This window comes from Bombus huntii, chromosome 10, assembly GCF_024542735.1.
Source record: "Bombus huntii isolate Logan2020A chromosome 10, iyBomHunt1.1, whole genome shotgun sequence".
Classification (NCBI taxonomy): Eukaryota; Metazoa; Arthropoda; class Insecta; order Hymenoptera; family Apidae; genus Bombus; species Bombus huntii.
The window spans coordinates 3,012,688-3,035,911 of NC_066247.1; the positions used below are offsets into that span (position 1 = coordinate 3,012,688).

At 34.7% G+C, this 23,224-nt stretch overlaps 5 protein-coding genes across 15 annotated transcripts in view; 3 read left to right on the forward strand and 2 right to left on the reverse strand.

Annotated features, from left to right (window-relative positions):
• The window catches only part of LOC126870625 (inositol polyphosphate-5-phosphatase A), a 24,353-nt gene extending 13,363 nt beyond the window's left edge, over positions 1–10,990 (forward strand). For 4 of the 10 annotated variants that reach the window (XM_050628508.1, XM_050628509.1, XM_050628510.1 and 1 more), the window contains exons 5-13: positions 526–613; positions 714–777; positions 852–1,072; positions 1,140–1,280; positions 1,366–1,527; positions 1,628–1,813; positions 1,900–1,965; positions 2,691–2,727; positions 6,262–10,201. In XM_050628508.1, coding sequence (XP_050484465.1) covers positions 526–613; positions 714–777; positions 852–1,072; positions 1,140–1,280; positions 1,366–1,527; positions 1,628–1,813; positions 1,900–1,965; positions 2,691–2,727; positions 6,262–6,443 — 1,147 coding nt within the window. In that variant the 3' untranslated portion in view covers positions 6,444–10,201. Of the gene's footprint in view, positions 1–512; positions 614–713; positions 778–851; positions 1,073–1,139; positions 1,281–1,365; positions 1,528–1,627; positions 1,814–1,899; positions 1,966–2,095; positions 2,137–2,643; positions 2,728–6,261; positions 10,202–10,588; positions 10,803–10,895 lie in introns of those variants that run through there. The other 6 variants (XR_007691380.1, XR_007691381.1, XM_050628514.1 and 3 more) reach the window with 6 other exon arrangements.
• Positions 2,734–5,779, forward strand: LOC126870621 (uncharacterized). The gene has a single exon (XM_050628499.1). It carries the CDS (start codon positions 2,808–2,810, stop codon positions 4,308–4,310), a length of 1,503 nt encoding a protein of 500 aa, XP_050484456.1. The 5' UTR covers positions 2,734–2,807; the 3' UTR covers positions 4,311–5,779.
• On the forward strand, positions 10,654–11,549 carry LOC126870654 (probable small nuclear ribonucleoprotein G). The gene is made up of 4 exons (XM_050628562.1): positions 10,654–10,802; positions 10,968–10,990; positions 11,125–11,249; positions 11,323–11,549. Exons 1-4 carry the CDS (start codon positions 10,771–10,773, stop codon positions 11,371–11,373), a joined length of 231 nt encoding a protein of 76 aa, XP_050484519.1. The 5' UTR covers positions 10,654–10,770; the 3' UTR covers positions 11,374–11,549.
• LOC126870611 (uncharacterized) lies at positions 11,534–16,209 on the reverse strand. Of its 2 annotated transcripts, XR_007691377.1 has the most exons (4): positions 15,145–16,209; positions 13,363–15,070; positions 13,039–13,236; positions 11,534–12,967 (listed from the first exon to the last, which is right to left on the reverse strand). XR_007691377.1 is itself a non-coding variant. In XM_050628479.1 (3 exons), the coding sequence occupies exons 1-3, from the start codon at positions 15,232–15,234 to the stop codon at positions 13,115–13,117; spliced, it is 1,920 nt and encodes a 639-aa protein (XP_050484436.1). In that variant the 5' UTR covers positions 15,235–16,209; the 3' UTR covers positions 11,534–13,114. The 2 variants fall into 2 exon arrangements, 1 of the variants encoding a protein (XP_050484436.1); XM_050628479.1 differs by having other exon boundaries at positions 11,534–13,236.
• A 147-nt stretch (positions 16,210–16,356) lies between these two features.
• Positions 16,357–23,224, reverse strand: part of LOC126870600 (uncharacterized) — a 71,226-nt gene continuing 64,358 nt past the window's right edge. The window contains exon 13 of the mRNA XM_050628431.1: positions 16,357–21,611. Within this exon, the coding sequence (XP_050484388.1) occupies positions 18,971–21,611 (2,641 nt within the window). The 3' untranslated portion in view covers positions 16,357–18,970. The remainder of the gene's footprint in view (positions 21,612–23,224) is intronic.

Here is a 23,224-nt window from a genome sequence, read left to right on the forward strand (position 1 = left end):
GTCTACTGCACAGTCAGCAATGATTACATATATTGTATTAAGGATGTTAAAGATATTCCAGAAAATCTTGTTAAAGTAAAGCTTCTTGAAAGGCTTCCATTGACTGATCTCTTTAATCAGATTAATGAGATAACAGTTGCTAGTCTATGCGATAATATTTGTTTAAATATTATTGCTTGGCTTATATATGAAATATTTATGGAGTATGATGTATGGAGTAAAATGTAGTGGGAGGTATGCCTTTTAAAAATTATATCAAGACTGATAGATTTTCCTGATCACGATATTGAATGATTTAACGCATAAGTGGCAGAAAGGGATAAAAATAGATGATCACGCGTTACTCTATGGTTGAGTGAGCTACTTCAAAAGATGAATTTATCGAATGATATTCATAGGGGAGCAATGTAAAAAAAGTGTTTGAAAATATAACAGATCTTTAAGCTACTATGAAAAGTTCAGGATAGAGAGACCTCTGTGTTTCTTGTAAAGCTTAATTTAGTTTAATATAGCTATTTGTTGCAGGTTACTAATGTCATCGGAGGAATTAAGGCTGTTTGACAAAATTAGGGTATTCTTGGATGAAGATTATTCATCTGCTGAACATTTTACGGTAGGTAAAATACAAAAACTATGTATTTATAAAATATATATTATCATATACGTTCTTAGTAGTAATTACACATAATTATGTTAATATTAAAATTTTTCAGGCCCTTGGAAATTTGTACTTTGTGCATGAATCTTTGAAAGAAGTTTTATTATGGGACTTCCAAGGTACAATGATTGATAGATTAATATTACAGTGCCTGAGCGAATTAATGTAACTCAAGTTATTATTATAATTTTAGAATGTACTTTTATACCAGTGGATGGAAAGGAGATTCATTCTGGTAATATAGAAGCAGTCACGACCAAAGAAAAAGCAAAGTTCCCTCAGGAATTCTTTCCAGAATGTAAATGGTCCAGAAAAGGATTTCTGAGAACACGATGGAGTATTAGTGGAACAGTTTTTGATCTCATAAACATACATTTATTTCACGATGCCAGTAATTTCATTGCTATGGAAACAGTAAGTGATTTTATCTTGTATTATGAGATAACTCTATGATTTACCCATTCTGATAATATATTTTCAGTTTCCATCCGTATACAGTAAGACGCGTAGAAGAGCGCTCGAGCATACATTAGATAGGTTTCATAATGATAAATATTCAAATGTACCATACTTTTTATTTGGAGACTTTAATTTTAGAACGGACACGGCCGGTGTAATCAAAGTAAGTACGAGAAAATTCGACAATGATGTTATTCTTGCAGTAGTACAAAAGAATAAAAATAATCTGTACTCTTACTTTTACACAGAAACTTACGGAAGATACTCAAGAAAGAAGGTTATCAAACAAAGGAAGTATTTCGAAGCTGCAGTTTCATAATAAAGACGATGATCTCATATTAACATTAGGGAAAAAAGAATTTTCTTATTACGAGCATCAGAATGTTTTTGTGCAAAATAGTGGACAATGGGTAAGTAATTCGTTGTTCGAACTTTACGTTGTATAATGTTACTTATAATATTGCATTGACGATTAGGAAGACCATAATGAAATTACCAATATTTATGTAGCTACGTGAATATGACAGAGAGCTGGAAGACTTTGATGGAAGATTATTTGAATTTCCGATTAAATTTGTACCCAGTTACCCATTTGAGGAAGATATCAATGAAGGATCAAATTATATGCAAACAAGAGTACCGGCTTGGTGCGATCGTGTTCTGCTGAGTCCTACCGCTAAAATGCTAGTCCAAGATGTACGAAATATCATTTACATTTTTTCTAAACGCGTATCTTTCAGACAAATAGTCTTTTATGCAACGCGATTACTATCATTTTTCAGATATCATCGCCGGATGCCATGGAATATGGAATAATAGGGCCAACAACTTGTATGGGCGATCATAAGGTGAGAGAGTCTTTTTTTTTTCTAATGTAAGAAGAAAGGTACTAGTTTTTTTAATTACTATGCTGGGTGAATATATTTACACACTTCCTAGTTATTATTCTGATGATTCATTCTTTTAATTATGGTGCAGCCTGTTTTTCTGGAGTTTCGAATGAATCTCTAAGCACTAAGGTACCTATCTATCAACTGTCTGCCTGTTTTTATCTTGGTTTTTCCATATATCCTCTACTTCTACTGATATCTCACTCCTCTATTTATGATTACATAGAGGCTTGCCAGTGTAGTTCGTTTCAGTATAGTAACACTTTTGAAAATCACTTATTTAACGACTCCCGATTTCATAATTGTATATAGTATTTTGAACACGTTGCCATCAGAAAGAGTTAAGTATAGTTTGTATGGTCATTACAGGTATGCGTTCTATCGCTATAATGCCCTGATACTATGAAATTTCGTTCGAAAGATCATGCATAAGATTGAAAAGAGTTTGATACCCATTTTTGTAGCCAACGTGAAATACTTTTCAGTGAACTTTACCAAACGTTTAGCACCATGTTTCTATAGTATCGTATCAAAAGTACTTTGTTATCATGTCGTTACCCCGAATTACATTAATGTTAGTTAGACTTTTTATAGAGTCCTACCATACGAAGAATATCCCTCTCCATTTCTTCATAGAGATGCACGATATTACATAAGGATCGTCCATTTTTTCCCGTTTGCAGCCAGTCTACTTGAGGGCTAATCTCATCGTGGACGAAGGTATGATAAACTGCTGCAGCTTGTCGAGTGCACCTGAGTTTTGCTTTCGAGTGCCAAGCAATTATGTGGAATTGTTATCCATGTTGCCTGATTACAGTAGTTGCGCTAGTGGACAGGTTAATTACACGGACCGTTCGACTAATCTGTTGCACGCAGCACCCATTAAGCATGATCCTTATACCCCAGATAGCATGGACAGTCCAAGTCCAAATGCTATAATATCAGCCACAGGTGAACTCCCGGACGTAGACATAGATAACATGAACAACGTGTCCATGGCACAGTTTGTACAGACGTCGAACTTTGCCAGACGTTTAGACACAGCTGTGTCGCCTGCTCTCTTAAAATCCAAGTTAGAACTGATCGTTCGGAACAAAAAACAAGAGGCGATGGACGCGGATCAAGATACAGCTGATATCAAAAGAAGCCCTAGCGACTGCTGTTTACACTCGTGGCCCAATACCGAGGAGTGTAAAAACGTATGGTCTGTAAGGACGAACAGATGTAACAGCGACCTGTCCTGGCAGAGATCGCATCTCTTAACCGAAGCATGGGTTCAGAGCAAAGGACAACAAGGGTATCATTCGTTTGGAGATTTTATCAAACGATCGTCCTTGGATTCAACTCCGCCGAACGGTGTTGAGGGTTTGCCTTCCGATTTGATTATACCAAGGATATCAATAATAAATGCTAGTAACTTCGAATCAAACGAGAGTTCCGTGTACTTACACGACGACAAGTATAGCGACTATTCGGATAAGAAACTAAGCACTTACTCGGACGACCGAACAAAGAGCTTGAGCGGCGAAGCGTTCAGTTCAGGAAAGTCGGATGAACTTTGCGATAAAACAGACGACGAGAGCAACAGACTGAGCTTAAATACGAAGAAAATAGGAATGAACGAGAGCGTTTATTTGCAAAACATAAGTGAGCTAATAACGAAACCAGACAAGAATTCTTGTGCAATGGTGGTTAGTACAAATCTCTTTAATACTGACGGTAAGATGAGTAAAATGAACGAGGAACGAATGCTTGAAAATAGAGAGAAATGCTTAAATCAAATTATAAATACATTAGAAAGCACAGAGGATAATAATAGTAAAAATCAACGTGCACTCGCGGATGATGCACTAGTTGATAAGACAAGTATTAAAAATAGAAGTATAATTTCTGAGACGACTTTAGCAGATGAACGAACTTCTGAAGTATTACAAGTTATTGCAGAAACAGAACAAAGGACAGTTCGCCATAGGAGTGAAAGAGAAGACAGATTGCAGAATATGGAGGCAGAGAACATAAAATCAAAACAGAACAAGTGTAATGAGACAAATGTGTGTACAAATGTAGAAGATTTTGATGCAAGTAGCAAGCAAACAGAAATATCAAAATGTTGTAGCAAATGTGAAATGATAATTTCACAACAAATTACAAGAAGTGATTTTGTACAAAATCAAAGTAGCAATGATAATACAGAGGACATTAAACTCAAACTCAAAGCATGTAACTCTGATATAGAAAATTATAAGGACAATATCATTGGGAAGGAAAGTAAGTGTCAAAAGTGTTGCTGCGTTATATCGTGAAAACGCAAAATCTTCACACGTTCCTTATTTAGCCTTCGTATATTGTAGTCATGATTCTCGGTTTCCTCGGAATAAGAAACTATCGTAAGAACGAAGTCGAAAAAATCGATTATTAAGATTTACTTTATAAGAGATAAGAAATAAGAAGGAAGGAAAAAGCTATATTCTTGAACACTTAAAATATACTGCTGACGCTCTATCCGATAGCATCGATTTTCTATTGTACATGCATGTTGCAAGACGTTTTCATGTTCAAAGTGTCTTCTGCATGAGCATGATACTCTAATATCGTATCACGTCAACAACTATCTTTTTAGCGTATATTCAAACGATATAGTTACGTACTATAAATTTTCATATTCTAGATGCGCAGTTGAATAAGCAGTGTATCATTGTTACGTAGTGATATGTTACGTTATATGATGTAGAGTTTTAATGAGTCGGAATATCCAGATGACTGTGTCAACGTACGATCTGTTAAGCAGTGTTACCAGTATATGTAATAGATACGTAAAAATCCCTAACGATTACGTTGTCCCATTTCGTTATTAATTTATTAAATAAGTTTTCCAGTCAAGTATGTATCGGGCGTCACTCGAGAAAGTTATTATCTTGTAATTTTTCGTAATCTTTTGTTACAATGTTTTTTTGTTACAATGACTTAATTTTCGACCGTCTCGATTTTATCTCTTTGTTCACGTTTACGTTCTATTGCTATCGCAAGAATTCCATTCACAGCATTTTCAGCGTACAAGAACACGTGTGCTCCTATGTGCATCGTAACCCTTGCCAAATTTACTGTGTCCTATATGATAGAATATTAGAAACGTACGTGTAGACGCGACACGCACGTAGTCCATTGTTTGGACTCGACTGCCAAAGTTAGTTTTGTTTTAGTTGATAGAAAGGAAGATATTAACTTATACGGTAAAATTGTTAGTCATATGTCTTTACGTTGTACATAATCATTTAATGCTATCTTTCCTAATTTCCTATATACGTTTCGTTACAAGTTACAAGTAGTTTTCTTTGTGGCAATATCTACAAGTACAATTTTGTAAAAAAATTGACAACGAGGTTCTTAACGTTTCCATGAAAGGTTCAAGCCAATTCAAGTCGATACTGTTTAACCGTAAAATAATTTGCATACAAATAAAGGTATCTGTTCCGTGTCTTGCCGAAAAAGAAATTGTACATAATACGAGAAACAGTGTTGCAATACTAACGGCCGTTTACTGTTCAAAACGTTACGCTCATAGGTACTTAGTAAAAGATAATTTATAACATTTATTTTGCAAAACGAATTCCAGACCACATTTTGAATCTGATCGTAATAAATATCGCAGATTCGAGCAATCGATTTATCATGCATTTGTTTCCGGTCCCATTGTGCTTACGACTTATAAAACGTTTTATTAGTAATTATTATTTTCTCCTCGCTTGTAAATATAAATTTATTTTTAATACAACCAACAGTTGCTTTTTTTATTTATATCCTTTGATTTACGTGATTACGTGTTATTGTTATTTGCACGTTGCACCGTAATGCACCCTTAATACCTTATTTTATATGGTAGAGCAGATCGAAGTAAAATCAAGAAAAAACTTTTAAAATTTCTAATCTGAAACAGTAATTGCTTAACAATAGAAAGAACCGTGACAGAAATTAACCCGTTTGAATTATTATGACCTCCCGCCATTTGCTTTTCCCGGAGCCAACTTCACGAGGCTCCGTAAGTTTGAAATTTTATTTTTAAATAAACCGTTAAACTCAAACAAGAAGTTTTGAACTAATACTTGAACTTTTTTCCACGAAAAAGATATATTATATGCAACTAATATTTTATAGCAATTAGAAACATGTACAAGAGATATACGTACACATGTACTACCTTCATCTGCTCTGCTAAGATTCCGAAACAGTTGGTCAATGATTGATTCTTGGCTGCAGACGTGATGAACGAGGCGTCCGAATCGGGTACGATGTCCAGCTTGAGCAGTCGTGAGATATTCAACAATAATAACGACACCCACAGCAACAACAATAACAACGGCGCGACTACCATCACGAGATATATTCACATTAAACACGCAGACTCGTCGGTTAAGATTTTTCGAGAAACGACCGTCTGATATTGAATTTATTATTCGTATACGGTTACCACTTACAGCTAACAATTTCACGTTATGTGAAATAACGTTTCACAAGCTTATGGTTGCGAGATATTTTAACGGTTTTACCGGCAAACTAATCTTTGCGCAAATCTCGCCGCGACGCTTTCGAAATGTCCCGATAATCGAATATGTTCGATTTTATTCGATTATCGACTTTTAGAGTGCTGGTCGCGTCCAATGATCGATTCAATCGATAATCGCAGATCGCCCGTGCACTCGCGTATGGATGAAGTTGCGCGAGTCGTTAAATTGAATCGAAGCAAAATACTGCAATTACGAACCGTTTTGCTGACGACGGACGTGCGACGATTGCCGCTAATACTGGAGCGTGCTCTCGGTGTGAACTGCTGTTTGCCCGCATACACGAAAAGCTTTGGGTATGTTCACACGAAACTCGATACGTTATTAGTAATTTCGAAGTTATTAATGTATTCACTGCAGATTTGATTCTCATTATATTACATATGTGTTTAATAGATACCAATTATTACGAAAAACTTTTTCATAATTTCGAGACTTTTAGTTCATGTGCCACATTCAAGTCGATACGATACATAATCCAAAAGTATGTGCCGACTCGAATGTGCATCGTGTGCAGTGAACGTGTTAAATTCGAAATACTTCCTGTTGAAACTATACAATAGAGATGTTAGAAGAAAAAAAAAGACGAGATCTTTTTGAGAATTGTTAATATGACGAAATAGTTGATACAATGGCGTATATGACGATTATTGTATTTTATTCGTTAAGTGTCTTGGTGTTCCTACGCTACGTTCTTTCAGACAGTTCTTCCCAAGACTGCGAGTCTTGCAAATGATTTGTATAATTAGACGAGCAGAGATTCACGATAAAGAAAACGTTTCCATGAGAGATCGTTTGATGTGATATTACCGTGGTACCTCACTTTTGTTGGTTTCCATTGTTAGAGATCGCGAAAGCTGAAAGAAGAGTATTGCGCTACGATTGCTGCCAATATCAATTCGACTTCACTTTTTACAATGTGATTCAATTATAATTGATACGCGTTGTCTCGTTGAATTACGTTGCAAAGAGTTAATGAGAATCATTTGCGAAAGAATAATTACGTACAAAAATGAAAAATACCTATTCCCATTTGAAATTTTGTATGTAATAATTCCATTGCAATTCTATAATGTGCACAGCATTTTCTACTCATACATTGGCGTCGAGTTCCACTGAGAAAAATTCCTCGTGTCGAAACATGTATAGCCGTTTTTCTCTTCTCCTTTTTTTTTTTTTTTTATATTATTTTATCGCTACAGTGTTGAATAGCAGTAAGTGCATTATTTACGACGCTCAAACAAACTATTACTAATCTCTGATGGAATTTACTTGAAGCACTCGATTCACGATAGTATCTTAATCCGATCCAATTGGACTAAATTTGCGGGTACATTCCATTAGCGTAACCACTAGCTAGGGAACTCAAAGCTTCTGGGAAACTGTTGGCAGGTACTCGAACGTCGTTAATATAGGAAATATAAAGTTTAGACATGGTAGATCGTATGTATTTGCACGCAAAACATATCTATATTCCTCTATCGACATACGTACGATAAATGTACACTCGTTATAATCCCATTGCGGATGTTTGTCACTACTTAAAAATTCTTCAAATCCTTCCACTGCCCCCTGGTTACGTCATTGAATTCACATTTGTTGATGTTATATGGAAATATGTATAAGGATGTACCAACATCATAGTGTCCATAAAGTATAATGGATTATGTTTATTCGTTTCGTTTGCGATTTCCATTATACTCTAAATACGATAACGCGAAAGAGATGATTCGAATGACTTAAACGCGATGCTATATTGTTATACCATACTCCCTTGCGATGAAAACTCGCCAATATCACACTTCTCATTTCACACTATCAAAAACGATCATTGTCCATGTTTGTCCTCTCTGCAGAAAAGTGAAGAATATTTTAACATCTTTAACTTTGGCTCAATACATAGCAAATTTTTCAAGCGAAATATTCCTTATATTACACAATCTAAATTATGAAATTATAGAAGAACAATTTTCAATCGACAATAAGTCGAGATATAAATCATCTTTTATAATGTCGATTCCTCCATGTTGCGAGTGTTGTTTCTGACTACTAAAATGCATTATTATACACGTAGTATTATTGCAAAAGATCGATAAATTGAACAAGGATCGTTTTTGTCATGAGGCCCTTGATTATTGCCTTCGCCTTTGGTGCGAGCGAAGGTTAGTTATTTTATATGAAGGTTTACTATATCTCGAAGAAGTCGAGACGTTTACCTACGACTGCTTTTAAATCCGTTCCATCTTACATACAATTTCGCATGTATAGCGATAGTGATAAAAGTAAGCACGAACAGCCATCGCAAGAATCGTAGAAGCTAATTGGTACCTTGAATAAGTCCTCGCGCTCATTTAACGAAAAGCTATGACATGCACTCAATTACTGTTGTAACCTTCCAATTCCCATCGCTCAGGTTACGATGCAAAACATGCTAAATTTTACTAATTTTTATCTCTATTGATGGATGAAATAGCAGATTTCAAGAAATTGCTATTTTTATTATAAGTTACTAATTTCTTACCATATTTCATTATTAGATTATGAATGTTCATTCAAATTCATATTTTCATGAAAATAATCAAAAGGATGGAACGTAGATAGAAAATTGTTATGAATCAACACACTGAAATAGATGCTAAACTGCTCACTAGAATTTTTACAGGTCATCTGAATATGTAAATTACTAATTTGCTTATATTATAGAATAAATAGAAGATGACACTTGTTGATGCTTATGGGAATTAGATGGTTATGCTACATTTTCTCCATTGTTGTGGCGATTGGTATTTGAAATGTCTGTTTTCGAAGTGTATGTCAATGATAATCGTAAGCCATTCCTTGAGAATTAGACGTAAGATAATTAATGGTAAAACGTACAATTCGTCGATTGGAAACTTAATGAGGTACCTGATCTGTTTTGACCAACGTATAAAGTACACTACAATTCTCGTATCTATTATGGAGGATTTCTGGGTATTTCCTAAGTTAATGAAATGCTCGATACGATCTTAATTAAACAATATTGTATTCTACCCTGTGCAATACCTGGAAATGTATAAAGCGTCGAATTGTACACTTTATCTGTAACGCAGTAATTTAACTCGATGTACGTATTAACATGTATGTAAGATTAAGGATTTGACGCTTTTACCAGACTGGTTTTAGGATCTTCCGCGCGGGCAAGTTTTTCGAGAAGATTTTTAAAAGAATTGTCACATACGTTTAATTACCTTGTCATCGATAAAAATCGATGATTTGTGCTTTTCTATATCTTCATAATTTACAAGCTAGTTGTTTACAAGCTAGTAAAAAAAAAAAAGAAAGAGTTTGAGTAATCGAAATGGCAAAATTAATAAATAGATAAAAAGTTAAAGTCAACAAATGATAATTAAGATTAGATTGAAATGCAAAGTACGCTATCGAAATTCTTGCTTGCTCTGATGTTTTATGAGATGTTTTAAGAGAAACATTATTTCTTCCGTCTTTCGACGGCAAGTAAACGTTGTACTTTTATAAATATGAATGTACTTATATTTTGTACTGACAGTACCTTGCAAAAATATAATATGTTAAATAATGAGATTACATGTGCATGTATGATGTACGTTACGAATAAACGTTATATAATAGGAATACTTCTGACTTGAAAAGTGACCAAAATCTACTGACGAAATTAAATGATGGTTATGTTGTTTTGTTGAGTCAAATGTATATTATATTGTCACATTTACTTCATGTATTAGTATAGAAAAAGAAAAATAAAATTATCGTTCTACAATATGTGCGTACACACGTATTTTCCTTTTTAAAGTAATATGTTTGTCTTGCTAAGTACATTATAGTAATCGATCCAGCTGATTCAGATTCAGGATATATTCAAAGCAAAAAATATATTCTATATTTCTTTATATTCCAGAATTCATTCACATAAATTTATTTGTACTTCATTTCAACTCTGTAATGTATAATAATTATATATTTATTTAAATTAACGTAACAAAGCATTTAATTGTTCTTTTAAGGTTGGTACCTCAATTCATGTAACCTAAAAACGATGTTAATGTGCATGCATTGGCTATAGGTGGCACGCCGCTGATTTTAATATCATAGTGTGAAGGAAGGCAAAAGCCGGGAAGAAGTACATATCCATAATTGTGGAAGTAATTTATCATTAGTATTCTTTAAAAGAAAAACCAATCTAAAAATGAGTAAGGCGCATCCTCCAGAGCTTAAAAAGTAAGTGTAATATATAAATGTGTAATATATAAATCTCTAAGTAGTTATGTATAAAGGTTATACAAATTTTAATTTTCCTTCTTAATTTTTAAGATCATTTGAATTTTAATTCTTGTACATTGTAAATGCAACAAAGCGTGACAAAATTTTATTTTTATTTTTTAGGTACATGGATAAAAGATTATCATGTGAGTATATAAGTATATCTTAAATATTATTGGTAATGCAGTTATGTTTACATGCAGTGTTTTGTTATCGGAGTCATAATATCGTATATTATATTTATTCATGTTATTTCTTCAAAATGTATTCTTTTCATTAGTAAAACTCAATGGAGGAAGGCATGTTATTGGAATTTTACGTGGCTTTGATCCGTTTATGAACATGGTTATAGATGAAAGTGTCGAAGAATGCAAAGATGGTACAAAGAACAATATTGGAATGGTGGTAAGTTAGTGAATTCTTTTTGTGGTGACAAATGAATTTCTGTTGAATTAATGAATTCATCTTATCATTTTAGGTAATACGTGGAAATAGTGTAATAATGTTAGAGGCTTTAGACAGGATATGAATTGAAATATTAAAAATATAAAAATGTAATATGTATTCTTAAGGAAATAACTAAATAACTTTTTATATCATACACAATATTAATATCATATTTATTCAGCCTTTGAAATATAATTCTTGATCAGTATTTTCAGTTTGAAAAGACAATTATTTTGAATAAATAGTTTTCATATTAAATAGCGATTTATTCTTTTAAAACCTTATATATAAATACAATACAACAGACAATTTTTTATGACATATTTTGCTCAGAATATATTTTATTTGATATACCATTTCAGTGATTTTTATGATTTCAAAAATAATTTGCTTATTATCCTTCATTAATAACACCATTTCTTTGCACAATTGTGAAACATTTACATTCTATTTTCACTATTACATTGAATTTTGCACACTGAGTATTATGAATATTAAATGCACATATAATTTTCTTTATTACACTTATATTGAAGTAAAAGTGTTCTGTTTAACTACACAATTGTATTAAAATTGTATTTTTTATTGTCAGTTAAAAATAATAGAACGAATTAATTAAATTAATGTTGTTTATAATCAACGTTTATTTTTCTGAATTAACTGTCTTATTTATATAAGGAACATTAAAATTTTGAAGGCACATGATATTCATTTTTGTTACCAAGGAACTATATCTTTGCAAAATATTTCGTCTATTCTTCTGTTAACATTTACTAAAATCTCAACATAAATTACGAAGCTCAAATTAGCTTCTATAACGATATAAAAATTTTAAATTCTTTCATATTGGTATCCTACTCTAAATACTAAGTTTATTCAATAGCAAGGAAATATTTACGCGTTTAATTTTCTGTTAAAGTTACCATAGTTCTCGTTGAGAAATAGTAAAAGTGAAAAATAATTTAATAAAAAAAAGTATAGATAAATACACATCGTATATTAATTTTAGTCTATGCGAATGAATACTTTCAACTAAACAACTTATTTGAAAATAAAAGGAACACAACATAACTTATATGTATCTACGTATTAGAAATGGCATTTAACTTTCTTTCCATATAAAATACTCTTACATTTAATAACAAATTTTCTAGTTCTAAAATATACACATCGTTCTTTTCTGTTGAATTATTCTTTTGTGCGTTTTAAGATATGTCTATCATATTTTCGTCCACGTGCATGACCATAGTTTTATTTCAGTGTAAAAAAAATTATTATTGTGCTTAAGGTTATATTAAATATGCAATTAAGGACGATACATTTTTAGATAATTTGAAAAGAAGTTATAGTGGAAAGATGGCCATATATCACAGTTTGAAAGATTTCATAATATTATATATATTCTTCATCGACTTTTGTAATCGTTCTCATTTAAAAAATATCAAATTTGATCAGTCATATAATACATTTTTCTATAATATTCATTAAAATATTTAGAATTGTTTTATAAATAAAGTAAATATATTTTTATAAATAAACCAAATATATATCAAGTAATTTTTCTTTCCCGTTTGTCTTATAGAATCTAAGAATATTGCAATAATTTTTTCAGAAATTAAAATAAACTATTACATAAAACATATGTACGTTTGTACAACGTAACATAAAATTTTCTCCTAAAAGATTAACATTTGATTAACTATAGTATGTAAGCACGTTTTATGCATATTTTTACAAATTAACTTACTCGAAATTTATAACAGACGTATTTTTAATCTAGATAATTATTTCTTTGTTTCAATGAGTTGCTAATTTGGAATGATTTATACTTCATGACGTAGTTCTGTTTTGATATTTTTGACAATATCTTGAGTAGGCATAATAATGTATCCATTTGTTTTATCTTCTTTTCTTACTTCTTGCTGTATGTCAAGGTTGCTTGTCTCTATAACATTAGAAGGAATTTTTACAATATCTGTTTTTATATCCTCATTATACTTTTGTCTGTGATATTTTAAGTGATCAACAAATGCATATACACTACATGTTTACATATAATCTAAATACTTACGTGAATGTTCAGTAATTTGCTGATTACATATACTAGGACTAATGCTTTCACTCTTGTGATCATTGGATATATGTTTCTTCATATCGTATCGATTACTAAATAATTGTTTACATATTTTGCAGGTGAACCGGTTTTCACCTGTATGCATAGCAACATGCATTTTGAAATACCAATCTGTACTGAAGTTTTTAAGGCAATAGTCACATTTGAAAACTTTCTTTTTTCGTTTCTTTTTTACTATTTTTTTCTTTTTCCGTGATGCTGTTTTTGAATTAGTTGATAATTCAACTTTTGGCACAAGTGCTAAATGTTGAATAGGTTGAGAATTCGTTATAGTTAATGATGGTGCTGTATCATCTGGCATGATACAAAACTTTGGTATACCCTGTGTTTGGTGCAGTAAGGATGGTTCTGTTATTAAGTTAGTTATAGGTACAACACGTATAGGTGTTAACAATGGTTTAGGCTGAATGGGTGTTGTGACAATTTGTGAGTGTGGCAAGAGTAATTCGTTTATTGGTATTGGATGTGTATTAGCTTGTGTTGTAAATGTAATATAATGACTTTGAGGTAAAGGAATTGTACTGGTTGTTGTTATGAATGACCTAGTTAAGGCTTCTGATACAGCTAATTGTATGGGATTAGATATACTATTTTCATTAGAACACTGTGTTTTGCCAAGGATTATACTTTGTTGTGGTAATACAATTGGTATACTGGATAAAAGTTTTCCAAAAACATTATTTACATTATTTATTTGTGAAGTAGATTGTTTTGTGGACATAGAATTTATAGTAATTGCTGTTGTTGTTGTTGTTGTTGTTGGTGGTGGTAGTGGTGGTAGTGGTGGTGGTGGTGGTGGTGGTGGTGGTGGTGGTGGTGGTAGTGGTGATGGTGGTGGTGGTTGTGAAGGAGGTGGTTGTTGTTGCTGTAAGGGAACTGATTTCGGAATAATAATTAATTCTTTGTTATTTTTTAAAGTTTCCATTGCAAGGCTATACCCTGTAATAGGATCTGTATAATCATTTCTCTTCATTTTAGAAGCTTCGATTATTTGAATTTCTCGTTCTCTCATTCTTTCTTTTAATATTTTGGCACTGCTTGTTTCATTATGCCTGTATTCATTTTTCCTTATACAATTCTTGTGATATATACGAGATCTTTGTGTTTGTAACATAATACCACAAATATCACAAGCTATTGATTGATTACATCTATTTAGTCTAATTATAGCTCTGCGACAACGATCATGATCAATGCTTAATGCATCACACATTTTATTTTCACAATGTCTCGAAACAGGTGCATCTATCTCACTTTCCTCTATGTTAATGGCTAACATAGGTGATGATCCATCACGGTCTACATATTGTTGTACTACCACATCGCATGTAATATTTTCACAAGGTTCACAATGACCACAAGGTTTTCTTTCTCTTGTAACAGGAACTAATGTAATTTCTGATTTACCATGCTTCTTGGAAGGTAAGAAATTCTTATCTTCTATATTTTCCTCTTGATTTGTCTGTAAAGGTATTACTGACAACTCTGACTGTTTTGTTCTATTTACATTTGAATCTACATTATGTATTTTGTTTGTTAAAACATTATCGTTGGAGACAGATGTTGCATTTATTTTTGAAGGTATCCTTTTAACAATAATATTTGGTTGATTGAGTAACCTTTTTACTGGATCCGATTGTAACACCTATCGTAAAATAATAAAATGAAAATATAACGTAACAAAAATACACGTAAAAATATCGTAAACGTCAAACTTACATCAGATAGAGTAGCAGTGAAATCTGATGGACACATTCTTGATGTATTTATCGGAGTGCAAATAAGCTTCGGTAGCGAGGCATGGGCCATTTTCACTGTACAAAAATATACAATTTTGCAATCTCCTGTAAAGTACGATTAATTCCTCCCGTCGTGTAACAATTCCGTAAATATTTGAATTACAACATTGCGTCACATACGTGTACACTTTGTTTTGTAACACAGACGCGAAATTCGAAATAAGCTGCCAAACATTAAATGTCGTTACAATTTCATGTGTGAAATGTTATGCGAAATTTTTCTAACATTCGATATAATTGTTAGGTTATCGGTTCCTCGACAAATCACAATAGCGTACTCTAATATAGAAAGGTACATAATGTTTGGGATAGTACGATAACATTTGGCAACGAAACATTCACAAGTTTCTTAGATTATTGTCACTGACAGCGATCAATAAACGAGTAATTCAACACTCCCGCGACTCATAAATTTATGATCGCGTGAAATCGAATGTTTCATCGTGACACATTGAATATAGAGAAACTTAATTTTTTTTTTTATATAAAGCCAATCTTGGTGCATATAATAAACATATTTTGCCTGAACGATCACGACAACGAAAAAGACGGTACGTTTAGAGTTTTCCAAGGACAATGATGTTTACAACATTATAATGAAACTTATTGACAAAATTCATTTCTTTGTAAACTACGGGTCTGCACAAACGATTCCTATTGGAGGGAAACGATACAAGGGGAAGATGCCTCTCACTCGAGATACTTTGATTTTTTGACATTTATATCTTTTTTTATGTCCATTATCTATTATCTGCTTTACGCAAATAAAAACCGAAAGTTCATTTGACAATATATAATTATTTAACTCCTTTATCTTTCATTTTTAATTGATCGAAAGATTTGAATTTTATTTGCGCCATTAATAATAGAAGCATATTGCTCCGTACCCTTCGCGTTAAAGTAAATAATAAATAGCGACATAAAACTCACTATTATCCATTCAGTGTTTCTATTTATGAATGAATACGAAATATAAACAGAATTAGATAAAAAATAGTAAATCTTTTATATCGAAAATTCTCTAGCCCATGTTATAGCGCTTGTAGGCATACACAGGTTGTGCGATTTTATTATTATAGTATAATCACCTACCTCTTTATTGGTCCGTCGTTAATGACAGATAAAACGCATGCATGGAATAAAGAATTTATTGTAACGTTACTATGCATTAGGAAATGTACAAGTTATGAGACAACGTTTAAGTAGTTACGATAAACGTACATCTTGGCCCTTTAACACGTGGAACGTAACTTATCTTTGGTATTAAACGGATAATGCAACGATGTTTGTTAACTCTAGCTGCAAGTCATCTTTAGTAAACAATATCGTTTAACAAATCTAAACGTTGTATGTAAAAAAAGGAAACGTACGCCTAAATATGATAATCTTATCTATCAGTTATGGCCAAGTTTCTGTCGAGGGGCGTTATTTTCTATTTTACAGTCGTATGCCGTGCAAAACGTCTGATTGTCTTTACACTGGATCCATACATACGACATCATTGCGTGGAAAGAAAAAGAGAAGCGATAAACGACTATAAACGATGCCCGAACGAATAATAGTCATCGAAAAGCTTTATTGAACTTAAGTTGCGGTCCCTAAAATGCTTTAATTAATACATCGAGGCGACTGTACATAGGAACTGTATAAATTAAAACATCGCAAGCGACGTACAAGCGAACAACCTTATACACGAGAAACGTACATAGCGAAAGATAGCTTTGTTGAAATAATAAATGCACAAACACGCTACAACCATGTCGTTCAATAAAACCTTTTCTTCCGTCGTTTTATTTTTTTTTTTTTTTTTTTTTTTTTTTGGTTCTTCTTTATACAGGAGAACGTTTTTACGCTTTACAGCAGATCGAACGAGACACCGTGAAGAAGCTAAATGCTGAAGTCGCATGTATGCGTTTAAAGATAGTTCGCGAATTATAACTTAGCGAGCACGAAGGTACATTGTACAAAATGTTACTTATATCTATTACATTATAAACATATTTACATCGATCAGTCAAATAAATATTTCCTCTTAGTCTTTGCGTATTTAACGATGCTAAGTAATTAGCGATCGAACAGCAACGTCCGAATTTCTTAGTATCTTACTAGAATATGCAAAGAATTCGTGCGAAAGTAAAAGAACAATCGTAGTGACGGTGATGCATTGAACGAAATATCTCTACCATTGTACTCTAATGTACTTTTTTATCGTAGAAGAAATTCTGCCTCGTTTTCGAACACGGCGTTGAAACCCTAGCAGACACTACCGTTTAAGCTCTCTTAGCTAAATCGCGCCTAAATTTTGATTCGCATTAGAATCTCGAAGGTACGATCGCATTCGCGAAAACGGACTTTAACGACGACGACGCTTAGTTAGTCTTTGGAAAGAGCTACTGTTCCATAGAGTTTCTTCTTCTTTTTCTTTTTTCTTTTTTTTTTTTATCTTTCTTGGATATGGTTTTCCTTTCGAAACTAATCTTTGTCCTCTTGAAAATTTCTTATATTCTCGAAGTTTCACAATGTTTTCTTTCTCTTCGCGTGAGACGATATTATAAAATGATAGATTTGGTCGCATCTATAATCTGCTACTTATAATAATGTACGATACGATGTTTCTGTATTACCTCTCGTTACATGTATATCACAGAGTTCAATATAATTTCTTACGCGTTCCTTTTGCGGCATCGAGCGAAACTTTTGAAAATAATTGTTGCTTATTCTGTTCATTTCGTTTTACAAAATGCTCTTAAGATAAATATCCTCGACGATCGTTAATGTTTCGCGTACATCCGAATATTACGATATAATGGATAATTTCTACAAAAAATATTAGAATTTTTAAGTAACTACTATTTACAGCGGTAATATTGCGTCGCGCGTCTCGCGTCTCGCGGTCGGTACAACCTAATTTCAGTATTCTGACAGTAAATACAAGTTAGCGTGGCTTTCGATCAACCAATTCTTTCATTCGGTTTCCCGAACGAACAGTTGATCATTGTACTATTACGACTCCACTTCTTCGTGGCTGGTCATTTAAATAAGATAATATCGTAGAAATATTTGAACAGAAGTATTCATAAGTTTTCATCCAATGATCGATAGACTAGAATGTTTTAAATAAATCCTACATACTTCTTTTTGATGATTGGCCACCTATTCGTCCATCCGAGCTGTCTTGCACAATTAAACCATTAGTGAAATTTTACAAGCTACAAGTTACAAGTTGCCACTACCAATAAATACGTTTGAATAATATTAACAAGTTGCTAATGGAACGAATGACATTTTCCAAATAAATCTGACAAGTCAAAGATCACACGGGAAAACATGATAAGCCTGTTATGACATCACTTGGTGGTATTTTAACACGACTCAGAAAGACCATATATCATTACATATTGTCTCTTAAAGGTAGCGAAAAAAAACCAACAAGTTTTGTACAAAATCAATCGGATAACTAATGTAATGACAAATAATATTTTTAACGTATTCCAGAATCGACACATACAATCTCTAAATGAAAAAAGACAGTTTAGGTAATATAGGATTAGTCGTGATAACATACAGATTTCCTATAGATTTATCATGTTTGTTCTCTGTAGTCTTCAATTGCAAAATATCTGATTATCTTATTCGACGGAGAATTATAAAACGATACAAGATAAGTTTACATCCTATAACGTGTGACTTGTCAATTTACTAATATTATTAGTCGGTATATTACTGTGCAAGTGTGCGCTGATCGCTTATTTCTTAACACCCGAAGTTTCAGTCTTGCCGACTGTACGTTGTGTTTTATGTACATTGGGTATCGTTCTTGGCGCGTTAACGTTCTTATTTGCCTCGAACTTCTGTTGAAGGGAGGCCACATTCGATTTACTGCTCGCTGCTCTTTGCACCGGGTTCGTCTTCGCCCCTGAATCTTTCGTCTCCGTCTTTTGACTCGGCTTCGATTGCGCGCTTTTAGTAGCCGATTCCTTAGCGGATAACGATTTAGTCACGCTCGTGTTACCAGTTGGAGACTTCTTTTTCTCCGCGAGACTAGTTCCTTTGGACGCAATGTTCAATGGCTTAATCGGGGTGGCGGGTGCTTTCGTAGTACTGCCTCGTGACAATGTCGGCGTTTTCTGAACGTTTTTCGACTGAAAGTTAAGCTTTGCATTGTTTCCAACAACGTCCGGCGACTTTGTACTGATTTGATTAGAATTTGAACAGCTCGACACTAAGTCCGGACTGTTAAACTTTCCCCCGTTATCTTTAGGACTACAAGGCACAGTTTTCAGAGATAATCTATTAACGTTCGTGTGAGAATCCTGCTTCTCTAGGCTACCGTTTGGCTGATTCGCATTGCCACCCTTCGTATCCGAATTTTGCCCGGTTGAGTCCACGCTCGCATTCGAACCTTGCTTCTTTAAACTACTGTCAGAATACTGTTTAGACTTGGACGCGGTGTCCAGAGCTTGTCTGGCGCCGGAGTTCGCGTCCTTCGTGATCGAACCTTTCGCGATGTTCGGCGGAGTCTTCGTTCTTCCAAGAGGCGGTTTCAACGGCTCTTTGCTGTCGTTTGTCCCTTCGTCGCTTTTCGAGTGAGTAACAGTTCGTTGAGTCGGTCGACTCTTCATCGACGTGATCGGTTTTCGAGGCCCCGCGTCCTCTGCCGTGCTTTTCATTCCCAGTTCCTTCGATATCTCGTCGTTTAGATTCGGATTCGCTAGATTCAGCGACAACAGTTTCCCTTTGTTGGACTTGTTGGCGTCGGCAATTTTCTCGGGCTCCTGTTGCGGCACGTTCAACGCTGATGGATTCAGGTAACCCGAGCTCGTCGTGGAACTGGACGAGTTAAATTTTCCAGACGCGGAATTGGAATAAATGCTGCCCGGCGATTTGTAGTGACTCGAGTTCATGTAAGTGCCAAGAGAATTGTTGTAACCCAAGTCCTCGGTATTTTTCGACGCAGCCTCGTTCTCTTGCGCTTTTCTGGCTAAAGTAGCGGTGGAATATATGGAATCAAAGTTTCTGTTCGATATCTCCGACACGATCTCCGATAACAGGCCCATCGTTTCCAATCCGCCGGAATTGGCCGTGGGATCGACGCGTTTCGGTAATTTGTATTCGTTGTCGATCTGCTTCTCCGATTCCATGTTCTTCCTGCTCTTCTCGGGCAGAGTCTCCTCTATGACCGCGTATATATTGTCGTTGGTGGGTGACTCTTCTGTTATTTTGGTCAGCGACGACTCGCTGACGAGGTTCATGCAATCGTCGTACGCGTTGTCCACGACCTTCTGCGGGTTCTTCACTTGCGGTGTCTGATATCCAGGCAGTCCAGGGATCTTCCCACTTTCGTTCATTTTGTCCATCGTTGTAGGAATAGGAGGTCCCGGTGGAGGAGCCGTAGGCCTTGTGCTCGCAGGGATGCTGGTGGGTCTTTTAACCGGTGTCGTCTGTCGCATCGATCCGAACGTCTGAATCGCAGGTCTCGGAGTGATCTTGCTGTCTCTCATGGACTGGGCGCGCAACACGACGTTCTTTTTCTCTGCATCGGCCGCGGGGATCACAGGAATCGCTGGTGTAGGAATTTCGATCTCTTTCTGAGGGATGGGATTGGAAATCTCCAAGTTTCTCAAAATTTCTTTATCTATCACTTTGTTCGCTTTATGATGGTGTATTCTGGGCAGAGAATTCGTTGTCTTCTCGTCCTTCTGTGACATCTGCAGGCTACCTTTCATGATCCCAGAATTGGGTCGAAGCATCGAGGCGATTCTATTTAAAGTGCTGCCCTTCTCTGGCTTCTTTTCAGCCTCCGGCACCAGTAAGTTGGTCAAAGGTGTACTGCTTGGTCTCTGTGGCTTTTGAACGTCAGCGGAGATCGGCGGAGCCGGCGCTGGTCTCGTTGGACCGTCTATAGTAGACTTGTTAGAAATTTTAGGAGCCACTAGCTCCACCGATGTGCACGTAGTCGCAGCCAATACCGGGCTGCTGATCAAAGGACGAGCTGTACATCCTGGATTCAGTGGAGGCAGAATTGGCGCGGTTGACTGCACCTCGTTGAAACTGGTTGTGGAACTGAGCAGCGAACTGCGCGCTGGATTGCACTTGGGAACTGTCTTGATGTTAGTCTTAATAGCTACAGTTGGAATCGTGGGCGGAGGAGGTGCTGGCTTAGTCGGCTCGGGGCTCTTCGGTTGATTTTTTATCGGCGTGATCGTGAAACCTTTGAACTGGCCGAACAAATTATTGTTGTAACGCTCGTCGGTATCAGCTTTCGGCAACAAACTCGCGCACGCTGGATCCTGACTGAGACTAGAATCGATCGTTTCGATGTTACGAGGCAAGGGACTGGAACGATCGATCGTTTTGATGGACAGTCCGTTGTGGCCACGATCGGTCCTGAAATTTTAAGCACAATCGTAAGCTGGAGGGAATCGAGGTGTTTAAAGCACATGCTACAGCAACCAAACCAAGGTTCCGATTTCTTAGAAATTTCGTAGCCTGATCGCGGAACGATGCAATCAACACATGCAGCTTTAGAGAAGGAAACAAACTCGTGCGCAACAAACGCAGTCATTCGGATCCAGAGATCTTTCGAACGCATGCAAAACCGCGAGAAAGTTGCAGGGAAAGTTAGTCAAAGATTAAAGTGTTAGTAGCAAGCCCTCTGGAGGAAGGAAATTCTTGATTACATAAGAAAATTCTGTAGATTTTGTATGAAACACTACGTTTATTCAATAAACTTATACAATTGATCCGTTTCAAGTATGAGCAATTTCGATACGAGGACGACGAGGGAAGAGTATTTCAAGTCATACTTTCTGCTTTTTACAGGAGAGCCATTTTTTAAGATTCATTGCATTCTCCAATCAACCCACAGCCTATCTTTTTTCTTCGTTTTTCCATTAGATACGCGTTCGTCTTTAAATTTAATATATTGTTTAGATATGCTCTCGAATTTCTTTTTTTTTTCTTTTCTTTTTACAAAATTTCCTATATTTATTACCTCGTCTTAAAAGTCTTATGTCTTTACATTCGACAGATGTTTCATCTCAGTTATATGCATCACGTTCAAATATTATCTTTCAGTTGTCAAGCGACATGAAAATCAGAAAGTCAACGAAAAACAGCTTCTCGTGTTTTCCCCGTGTGATTTTTATTTTTAGGATACTGCGAAATATACCTGAATGATTCGAATGATTTTTAAAAAAAGTGATCAAACGTCGAGCTCCGTTATATGTAAGTTATTCAATCGGGAGTCATTATGAATGTTGAGTCACCCCGTTAATACTGATTTATCGACTCCATTGTAAGCGAGCCGTTCAGTAATCTTAAAATGCAAAAGCCATCGAAGAGAAACTCACACATGCTCATGCTCGTATAACATTCATTTTCTATGCATGCTCTAAATCACGGTTCTCAACTTTTCCCTGGAACGTGTTTTTTTTCCATTCGTCGAGGTATTAATCGAATAAATAATTAGGCCAACGACCAGCCATAGATCCTCTTATTCACGTTGATCGAGTCAGTAGAGAGCCGTTTTCGTTCTATTTTATTATCACCCAGTTTTTGGTAATACTACCACATGACGTAATATGCGTCCTTTAAATGCATTTACATATAATAGTTGAAAATTATATTACGTCATATATACTTTTATTTATTAACTTATGTATATATCATTGCTTGAGCATGAAATAACGATAGTAAGCGAAGATCACAGAAAAGAAGAACACGATAAGTATACTTTTCTGATTCTCTGATTTCTACGTTACCTTGTGATAATGAATAATTGAAAATGAAATCAATCTTATTAGCTTCAAACGTGCACGTGCAAGGAATATCTTAAAATAACTGTGAAACTGACCAAAAGTTTTATGAAAATCAGACACCTAATTAGTCAGGCAAGTAATATTTTAAATATTTTAATGTCTTTGATATTTGAATAGTATAAGGAGCAATATTATCCAAATTTTGAAGAGTACGAAAAAACCGCATGGAAAAGTGTCTAA